Source organism: Rhamphochromis sp. 'chilingali' (genome assembly GCF_963969265.1).
Source record: "Rhamphochromis sp. 'chilingali' genome assembly, chromosome: 6".
Classification (NCBI taxonomy): Eukaryota; Metazoa; Chordata; class Actinopteri; order Cichliformes; family Cichlidae; genus Rhamphochromis; species Rhamphochromis sp. 'chilingali'.
In genome coordinates this window covers 39,493,464-39,504,438 of record NC_137933.1, presented here as the reverse complement: position 1 = coordinate 39,504,438, position 10,975 = coordinate 39,493,464, and the positions used below count along the sequence as shown (strand labels likewise).

At 43.2% G+C, this 10,975-nt stretch overlaps 1 protein-coding gene across 2 annotated transcripts in view; it reads left to right on the top strand.

The window, feature by feature from the left end:
* The first annotated feature begins 9,258 nt into the window (after positions 1 to 9,258).
* dpy19l3 (dpy-19 like C-mannosyltransferase 3) overlaps positions 9,259 to 10,975 on the top strand; it is a 69,891-nt gene continuing 68,174 nt past the window's right edge. For both annotated transcript variants that reach the window (XM_080884689.1, XM_080884688.1), the window contains exons 1-2: positions 9,259 to 9,451; positions 10,044 to 10,170. In XM_080884689.1, coding sequence (XP_080740815.1) covers positions 10,053 to 10,170 — 118 coding nt within the window. In that variant the 5' untranslated portion in view covers positions 9,259 to 9,451; positions 10,044 to 10,052. The remainder of the gene's footprint in view (positions 9,452 to 10,043; positions 10,171 to 10,975) is intronic.

The window sequence follows — 10,975 nt, the reverse complement described above, 5'->3', positions numbered from 1 at the left end:
TCTCAGATGGTTTTGGTGTCCTGCAGCGCAGCGCATGTCCATATTGTGGACAGAAAACAATATTACTGTAGAAGCTGTTAGTGCGTCCTATTGGTCGGACAGATTGATCAGGAAGTGAAAACAGACGTGAAAAGCAGCGGCGTGAACATCAGGCCTGACTCGGTTTAACTTCTCAGCTTTTTCAGTGTAACTGATGATCGTCGATACTTTGGGTTCAGAATTTGTCTGATCACCTTCACATCCCATAAAAAACAATATCAATGCAACCATGTGCCAACTGTTACTAGCTTCCCTATTCTATCAGCAGCACAAATATGCTAGCTGCTACTGCTAACGCATACCGCTATGAAAGAAAGTGCAATTTTTAAAAATGCAACAAAAGCTAATTTTGTTTCTCAGCCAATATTAATCAAGGAACATGCAGATAGTGCACTGCGCTATTTGACCTGGCAGATCAGCTGACCTCAGTAGCAGCCAATACCATATCTAGCGTGCACTTAGCCTGCCCAAAACCTCTCCAACTGCAAGCAGCTTTGCAACCCACCTCACTTTCATTTCCTCCTTTTCACGCTGTGTCTGGCTTAATCAGCCTCTTGCCTGTTGTCACTGACGTCTGCTCTGTTCTGTGGTGGGGTCCGCCTAATAAACCACTAAATATAAATTAGTCCAGATGGAAAACCTCATCTTCTTTTGATGATAGCGGTCTTGATTTCAATCACTGGCCTGTTAGCAAGTTTTCTTTTTATCTGTCGTCAGAGTGAACAACAGCATAACTAGACACACCATAGACACTAGACAGCTCTGTGGTGTCAGCTAGACAGTTTTGTAACAGAGCTGCAAAGTTGACATTTTTGAAGTTTTTTTTTGTTTTACTCCAACTTTATTAATTGCGTCTGAAAGCTGCAAAGCTAACAGCTGAGAAATGTATCTGAGGTCACTCCCTGTGGGTGGTAATGCATGTAGGTCATGTGGGACTTTGTCAGGCAGTCGTCGATCCCATTTGGTGTCACAAATTGCGAAAGTGTGTCAGCACAGGCAGCAGACACTGCAAGTTTAAGCGAGTGGTTATCCCTGACAGAGAACATCTCGCCCTGACTACAGTTACATTTCCACCACAGAAGCATTCGTCTGCGTGTGCCACGTTCATATTTCCAAAGCAGAGACTCTTCTTTGTTTTATTTTTCTGTGCCTCTTGGTTTAAGGCGTCCCAACATCCTGACCTCGCTCCCAAAACGTTGAATATTAAACTTTTCTTGTAATTAATCCATCTGTGATTTGGGTTCATAATAAGTGAGTTAATGACACTAAAGTGGAGCCAAATGTGTCTGTGCTCTATATGATCAGGGTAACACCACCATATTATTTTGTTCTTTTTTTTAGGTCCTTTCATCTGCAGTATGTGCACTCTTGGTTACTAAGAGTGCACATACTGCAGATTTTGACTTTTTTTTTAAGGTAAAATAAAAAAAATTTATGATGTTTAAAAAATTTCAAGACTGATTGTCATATCTCTTCTCACTTACTAACAGTCTGTGTAAGGGAAGTGATTGTTCTAATCTAAACGCTGCAAAACGACCAGCATACAGTTTAACCCAAGGAGGAGGAGGAGATATCAGATGCCTGCTGTGACTGGTGGATGTTTTTGCTCATATTCAACTTTGTAATTTTAAAAGTATTAACATGCCGTTTCTTTATTTTATAGGACGTCATCTGCAGTATTGCATCAACTTGAATTTGTATTTTTGGTAATAAAAACAGAAGAAATAAAATTAAAAAAAAGATTTTTGTTGTGTCTGTGAAAAGGACCCTTACTTGCACATCCAAGTAGTCAAGAGTCCATCGCTTCATGATCCGTTTGAAGTTTGGAGTTTGAACCTCACCTGTTCCATCCTACATGTTGTAATGTGGAGGCAACTTTGTTTCATATATTTTAAAGCCATGTAAAGTTAAAGTTCTTTTTTTGGGGGCTTTCAAATGTTCGGACTTTAAACCTTTCACCACCAGGTGGCATCATGTTACCAGTGGGTGGCCACAGGGGTGTTTTTAGGTGTTTACTGCTCTTTTTTTGTTTTTTGATTTCTTTTCCTTCTATCGTTGGTTCCTCGAGGCTTTTCCTTTTCCCTGCCTACCTGTGTAAATAGGAAAATGTTCTTATTGTTAAAATAGGTTAACTTGACTCACTACACCATCTTGTGGTACATATCAGTATTGCAGAAAGACACAGCCTAGTCCTGTGGCTTAATTTTGACTTGTGTGATGTTCCCGTGCAGCCAATGACAAAGCCGATTCAAATGGCCAATTCTGCGAGCATTTAAACCTGCGCTGGTGTGTTTCTGTTGCTCTGCTGCAAAAATCTAGTTGCCTGTAGAGCAGGGGTGTCGAACTCCAGTCCTCGAGGGCCTGCAAGTTTTAGATCTCAACCTGGATCAGCACTCCTGAAACAAATGATGAGCTCATTACCAGGCCTCTGGAGAACTTCAAGACATGTTGAGGAGGTCATTTAGCCATTTAGATCAGCTGTGATGGATCAAGGACACATCTAAAACCTGCAGGACACCGGCCCTCGAGGCCTGGAGTTTGACATCTGTGCTGTAGAGTTTCAAGTAGAGCCACTCTCTTCCACTAAGAAAAAATAGTAGCAGAAGAATAATTAACAGTAAACATACCTACAGCGCAGATTTAGCACAGAAGCATAAATCCGCCTTCATTCACCAGTTTTATCTTATCGGCACAGCACATGAATGTGTTGAACACTGAGCCATAATAGTTGCTTCTTCACATTCTACTGACAGCTTGAGGGAATTTTAAATGGTTTAAAATATGGTTATCATTCCAGTGTTATCCTGCTGGAAGCGGCCATCAGAAATGGGTACACTTTGGTCATAAAGGGATGGACATGGTCAGCAACAGCACTCTGGTGGGGTTTGGGGTTTAAAAATGCTGATTAGGTACTAAGGGTCTCAGCGATTGCCATAAAATTCCCACTGATATAAGGCAGGATGACAACGATTTCCTAAAACTACTATTGTACAGTTTTGGTGACCCTGTGTGAATTGTAGTCTCCATGCCATGCTCAAAATCACTTAAACCACCTTTCTTCTCCATCTTGATGCTCCATCTGAACTTGAGCAGGTCGTCTAGACTACACCTCAGTGTCTAAATGTATGTTGCTGCCATGTAATTGGCTGTTTAGACACTTGCATTAACGTGCAGCCAAACTGGTGTACCTAATAAAGTGTGAATAACACGTTAAAGATGTGCACAACATTCACACAGGGTCGTGTTTTCAAACTTTCTCCTACGGTGTGTGTGTGTGCGTCTTTTTCATGAACATTTCTTCGCACAGCATTATAGATGAGCATCGTTTTTGTTTTGCATTTTGCTTAAAAAATGTATTAAAGTAACCCAGAGGACACCTCATTACAATGTTATGCAAGTCTGTTCAAAGGTTACCATTTAATTAAATCTGTTGGACACATGGGAGAAAAATTCAAAAGCAGCTGAAGCAGAGCTTTTGCAAGCGTTCTCGAAAACAACTTTAGAAGTCAGCTGAGGTACGCAGCTGGTTGCATACCTCGGTGTGACCGAGCCGTATTCCAGCCATAAACAAAATCACTCTTGCTCGCTTTTATGTATACTGTACAAGATGCACTGCGAAATACAGTACCTCAAGGTTCAACAGTGCAGTGATGAGCTTTGCTAGTGTCTCTCATCACTTTGCAGAATTGCAGACATCGACCTCTTCTACTTTAAAGGGAAAAAAGTCTATTTCTGTAATCCCTTTGGCTTTAACATGGAAGTCTGACCATACAAACATGGGAAAAAAACCCTTCCAGTCTATTCATTTCTTTACTGGATCAAGTTTTCTACATAAACCTTAAGATCAAGGCAAAGAAAAAAAAGAAATTGAAATGAGGCAAAGAAAGAAACAAGGGTGAAGATGGAGCAAGTAGTCGGAGATACTGTGGAATCAGTTGAAAAGACTCTTGCACCGCTCTGCTTTTCAACTTGTTTAATGGATCATTCTCAGATTTCCTTGCTCTATGAACCTTGTTTTGTGTTCCAGTGAGTAAAAAGGAAGAGGATTTTCAATCCCAAGCTGGCTAAAGAGAGTCAGATTGGCCACAGTGGGAGAGAGACGAGGGTTATCTTTAATGGGCCATCTTCCTGCAGTCGCACTCCCTAGCTTTGGATGACAGGACTTTGAGAAATGAAAGGAGCAGAGAGGGAGGAAAGGGCAAATTTGGACTCGTGTATGTGTACCCACGGAAGGAAATGATCCAGGAGCTAAAGGGCCAGAGTCAGAGAGCGTGGTCATTAAACAATCTGTTTTCTTCTCCAATAATCCTCCTTACCCATAAGAATCCGGCCAATTTATTTTCCTAAATCTCTTTGATAATCTTCAGGTCTTTCAAGTTAGCCCATGCACAAACACGCTCTCCTTTCCATCTGAATGCCCTCAGCACTCTCCCACTAGACCTGCCCGCTGTCTTCAGGGAGCGCCTGGCAGTGCTGTCTGTGAATGTTTTGGTTTCTTTGTGTCGAGCCTCCAGTTCTTATGGCTGTGTAGGAGATAAAAAGCGACATTTAAAGGATAACTCACACATCACAATGTAAACAGTTAAAGTCCGGACCTTGGCACCAGTGATGTCACCCATCAGTTTTGAACTTTGCATTTTAAAGTCTCAATGTGGAGGCTGTTTTTATGGAGCTAAAAGTGGCCATATTTGGATGACAGAATGGAGCGCTCGAGCTTTTTTACTGAGCTGTACTCATAACCTGTACTTATGCACAGACACATGCACCTACTAATTAATGTGGCCTAACAAACAGATAAAATCCTCAAGTTTCACTCACCGAAACTGAAGCACACACTTTTTAGACAGCCTGTTCTGCACAGCGGGGCAAACAGTTCAATTTAACTCACTCATATTAGAAGTGTTTCCTTTCTGTAGTGAGTTTCAAGTGAAGATACGTGGAGGTAACTGAACTTCATGGCATTTCCATGTTGGCCTTATTATGTAATAGTGAGGCTCCAGCTACAACCCGCCAACTTTAATGAAAGCTGCACACAGTGATGTGTCCTCACTCAATTTTGCTCAATGTCAAGGTCATATTTGTTGTTTTACTGGTACTTTTTAGTCAGATTTGAGTGAAATTGGATACATTTGCCCGAGGTATGACTGTTTGCAAGCTTGTTGCAAGCAACACCAATACTTACTGTATATGTTTCTTTCTGTACTTCACACATGACCATAGTAACATATTAGCTTATTAATAACCTGTGAACTGTGACGGATCATGAGCTGGATGAGCTACCACATCAATAACCTTCTGGTTTGACCACTTTGACCACTTGAACCATAGAAAACTGAAAAGAAGGACATAGTCATGGAAACACACGGGCTGCTGAACTCTTGAAAAGTTAGTTTTAAGTCCTTTAGCTAATTCCACTCACTTCCAGTGGACAGAGGTGAGGGCAGAAATGTCAATGACGGACACATTTGAAAGAAAACGTATGTGCCTGATAGCAGCAGATAGACACGGCATCATCTGAACCGACCTTTTAAAGCAGAAGGTTTCAGTTTAGAAAACGTCTCAGTCACACAGTTGTGTATGACTTAAGTCACTATGATCGTTCTTTAAAAAAAACCACAAACAGCATCAGATTCAACCTTCTGCCCTTAAATGTTAATCTCAAATCCATTCCTCTTGAGTCTGACAGATTTCTCATTAATCTCTGTCAAACTAGAAAAAGTGTTAGCAAACCAGCGACGCTGTGATCACCGTGAACTTTATTATGTGTAGTGTTTCTGAACAATATCAGCGTGTTTAGTCTAAACCGCTGGTGAAAGTTCTTGAGTCAGGACATTTTTCTGTCATCAGTTGTCTCTTTGGGTATAACGTGCAGTAGACGGTATTTGTTGTTTTGCATCATATAAGCAAAATATTCTAGCCTCCTTCTCTTGATTGTAGTGAGAATTATTGTCTTTTTGCTCATATGACACAAAACTTTGACTCTACAAGGTATCTAAAGTATCTCTCTGTACACCCATATCTCAGACTCCTCTAATGTCTTACACAGAGCACTGGTTAGTGTACATGCCTCAGCGCGATTTGAACAGGGATCTTTAAGTGTCTTCCTCTCAGAACTTTTCTCATTTTCCTGAAAGAAACTCCAGCCTGTTCAGTGTCACATCTGACTTTGTGCGAGAAATATGATGGTACTCTCAATCCTATCATCCTCAGTCTGAAGAGTGCCCTGAATGCCATCACACATTCACACTTTTCTCCCTCCGGGGAACCTGTGACTCCCTCCTTAGGGAGGCATCCCCAGGTGGCAAATATGCTTCTCAAATATGAGAGGTAGGAAGGAAATCAAATACCTCCTGAGAACCAACAGATGCAGCAGCCTTCATTATAATTCCACAGAACCACCGGGTTGGGTAATGTGGCACGCATTTGGGAGCATCACTATAATTAGAGCGGTATCAACTGTGCATGAGTGCATGAGAAAGGCAAAGGAAAACCTTCAATATGACAGGAAAACGTCATAGTCTCCAGCAGGATGAAGAAGAGTCTGCCAACCAGTCAACACCTGTCATGGATGAGAATCATTTGCATAACCCTAAATGTTTGGTAGATATAGGTTCCAACTACAACAACAAGATCATCAGGTTCTCCAGCTTCTGCTGATGGAGAAAAGAAGCATCCAACCAACAAAGTCCAAAATACTGTGGAAACCTCTGGACTATTGGGCTACTGCTATGTGGAGATGTTACAGATCAACCTGCAGAAGCCACTCAGGCTAAAGACTATAACCTTGTTTTTGCATGACACCCTAAAGGCAGAGAAAGGTGTTTCTTTTTATCCAAACCTTAGTAATACTGGATTTGTGCTGCTCATGCACATAAAGCTCACCACACCTCCTCACATTAACACAGTAAAATAGCATAATACAGTAAAACACAAACACTTATTGTAAAATAATTCAGATATATTTTCCTTTGTTCAGGTTGTTTTTGGCTGAACAACCACTCAAGTAACAAATAGTGAAGAGAGCATTTACTGACCCAGAGGTCATCTGTCCAATTTAATGCAAAAATATCTCACGAATTTGTGAGAAGAAAAGACTGGAAAATTTAGAGAAACACAGAACAAAATACAGAAAAAACAGCAGTAACATTCAGTCAAGGAATTCATGCGTTCATTCATTCAAATACGTTCTTCATTTGAGCTCCTAGGATCATTATCTCATAAGAAACAGTAGAACATCAGCAATAACTTTGAAATTGTATTATTAAGGCAGCCAAACAAACTACAGACTCGGTGTCATTAAGATGAGTGATTTTCCTTCTTATTGAACACGAAGCAATAATTCAGAGTAAAATGAAACTGATAAAATCAAATAATTATTTATGCTAATTTTTTAAGGAAATTGTGCTTGGGATTAACTGGGATTTTATTTAACAAAATTGCATTGCAGTTGGCCGTCCGACTGCGGTCTGGAGTGTGGGGCCTCCCTGCTGCTACGGAGTCGGGGTGGTCTGCCTCTCCCCACCGCAGGGAAAAGGGTAACACCACCTGGGTCTGGGTGCAGTTCCCCCCTCCAGGGGCAAGGGTACCTAGACCCGGTTTGTAGAGTACGCTTGGGGAGTGTGATCGTGTGTACAGCGTCTCTTTATGTCTGTCTCCACGTTGGTTGAGTGTGGAGTGAGTGCATATGAGAGCATGAGGGTGGGAATGGATGTTTGTGTCTGTGTGTGCCTGTATGTCTGTGTCTATATGTCAGGTTGGGTATCAGACGCCACCTCTCTGGGGACATCTCAGGCCCTCCAAGGTTTGGAGGCCTATCTCCACCTACCACCACTTCCCCTGCCGGTGGCGGACTCCCTCAGACATCGGTGCGTTGGTGGTTCCTTGTGTCTGGGGGTGGGCGTCCAGGTACACACCGGCTCACTCCTTGGCGGCCGCTTATCGGGGCCTGGAGCCTGGGGCTCGCTCGGGCCCCTTCGGGGGTGGGGTCGGGCCCTTCGGGGGCCCTTCGCTCGGGCCCCTTCGGGGGGCCCCTCGGTCACTCAGGCACAGCTGGCGGCCGGCGGAGCTCACGGGTGCGTCACTGCAACTCCCCCTGGCTTCTGCTCCGCGGCTGCTGAGTGAACCCTCATCTGGGACTCTCCTCAGCTCTTACTGGAACAGTGGCGCGGCTGCCCCTCTGTTGGTCTTCCATGGTTTCTTGTGTTCTGGGGGCCTCTGGATGTCTGGAGTTTTGATCTCCTCCATACCTGCTTCACACCCTGGAGGACGGGGCTATGGCCCCCCCACACTCCCTAGCAGATCGTTACATGGAGAAACCTTTGGAATACAAGTGCGCTGATCCACACAGGTATGCACACGGGTGTTCACTGCTCGTAGACCCAAATTACACCTTTCTTGGCTGCTACTTCGAAGCACATCTGTCCTGCGTGCTGCACAACAACATTGAATATTTAGTATTTACTGCTGTTTACACTTAGCTAGATTAATGCGATGGTGTTGTGTTTAGTATGTTGCTTTGGTTTTTTTTTTTTTTTGTCTTTTTTTGCTTGTTTTCTATTCTTCTCTCAACAGGTGATCCAGGAGATTTTTATTTTTTTTCTCCCCCCCTTTCTCACTGTCCCTCTCCCCTTCTGTTTTTCCTTTCCTTCCTCTTTCTTTCTCCCTTTCCTATCTCTCACTCATGTCTGTCCCGTCTGTAACATCTGAAAATAAAATATAATAAATAATAAAAACAAAGATCGACCAAATGGACCAATACGGCAATGCCACGATGATCCATTTGGCAAAGTAAATCCATTGGGTATCCTTGTTGGTCTTCAGACAACAATTCTGATGGCTAAAGAACCAAATGGGACAGGCGAAAAAAAAAAAAAAATTGCATTAAAGTTGACATTTTTCATTTTACTTATGTAGCCAAATGACACCGAAAACTTGTAATTAAATTAAATTAAATTAAATTAAATTAAATTAAAATGAGCATCATGGCATTTTTGAGTGTATGGACTGTCTGCAAATCTTTTACACTTAGTTTGTAAAAACTGTCTCCAAATAATTGTAGTGATTTTTGTTTTTCTTTAGTAAAAATATTCACTAACTTACGCGGCCCCTATTCCATATTTATTTTTTTTTATTTTAGATTTTTTTTAGTTTTGTAATTATTTAGTTAATCTCCGAAACACCTACCTCCCCCCTCACCTCACGCTTTTATTTTGAAGGCGGGTCCTCTCGTGTTCCGGTGCTGTCCCCTCCGTTAAACCCCGTGCGGTACGAGGCTGACCGCTGAATTTTAACAGCAGGTGAAAAAAAGAATGAGAGAAAAATGAAAGAGCGAGGGAGGTAGAGAGGCGTAGAGAAAGACAGAGGGGGAGAGAGAGCTGTCGGAGCATCCTGCCAGCCGCTGCTGTGGAGGAGGGTGAGGCTTCGCTAAATGTTCCGTTGGCTCGACTCGTTTTCGTCTTTTGTTGATGTCAAGGCAGAAACAAAGTCCTTCGTCCACCGCGGGAGCGCGCCTCTGTGTTGTGAAACTCACATTCACCATAACGAGGCTGTGGTTGCGTGTCTGTGCTTCCCAGTGGCGGTTCAAACCCGCCTCATCTACTTTACCGTCTTATGTGGCTCCCTGTTCGCCCCACATCCCTCATGATCCTCTGCTGGAGCGCATCTGCGGTTATGTTTGGCGCGACATTTGGTCCGGTTTAAAAACGGTAGAATGAATAGAGCTCTCTGATAATCTGTTGTCGATAGGCTGATCTCATTTATTTATTTTTTTATTTATTTGCACGTTATTCTGGCGTCAGCGTGACCAGGAAATGCTGTAAGCAGGCCTGTCCACCCCCCATCCATCCATCCACCCACCCATCCATCGTGAACTGAATGAAAGACCTGTTTGCTTTGGCTCTGAGCGCAGTAATGTTGGGACACATGTTTGCTCTTTGCCTGTGTGTACATGTGTATCAGTGTGGATAATCAGACCCCCTCCCCCTGTGTGTGCGCTCTGCTGGCAGCATTTCAACATGACAACCCTGCGTCAGAGGAAGGGCAGCAAGGGGAAGGAGCCCTCTCCTGCTGCAGAGCTTCAGTCCCAGCAGCACAACTGTTGCTCTGAACACCATCCGGAGAAGATCCTGCATGGTGAGTGAGACACCCCGCACTCCCATCTCAGGCTTGAGCCACACATAGATGTTTCCCACCAACAAGCTGCAAGTGCCAGTTCTACCACACATTTCAGCAGGTTTGAGCCGATCACTGGTGAAGTTCTTGGTGCTGTTCTGGTGCCAGCTTTTTGGCAGCAGTACCAGGCTTTTTACCTCTGCCAAAGTAGTTGAGGACTTGTCAGTGGGTTTGATTTGCAGTCTGCTGTTATTTTGTTCCCACATGAAGCATCCCCAATTTCCACCTGTAGTGTTTGGTTCTCAAATCTGTTGACTTTAAAGCTGATTCTCAAGGCACCAAAGCAGAACTGGCTTTGCAGCAGTGCTGGCACTGCGTCAGTGCAATCCAGGCATTTTAAAACTTTTTTTTGTGGTGGAAATGAGTAGAAGTATTTCCAGATTGGGCACTGGTGTTGCACTGGGTAGAAAGTCACATCGGGTTGTGACTGGCTAAAAACCAAGCACCTGCTGCGGGCTTTTTGAGCCAAAGCCAGCTCGAGCTCCAGGGATAGTGTTCAGGATCTGACCCTGACTTTAACCTGCTACAGGTGTTCTCAGTGTGGCTTTACTGATGTTTTCATAAATTGCTCTGCTGGTTAAAGCCTGATATCTTACACCTTTTGTGCATTTCTGCATTCAAAGAAGAGACATTGTTATGTGTGCGATGCTTTTGTGTCAAATGAAAAACGCTGAAATCATTATTTGCAGCTGCGGCCATCAAATTTGCACGTAAACAACACATGAATGCCTGGGCTGATAGTTAGATCACTCTTTTCTGCTCACAC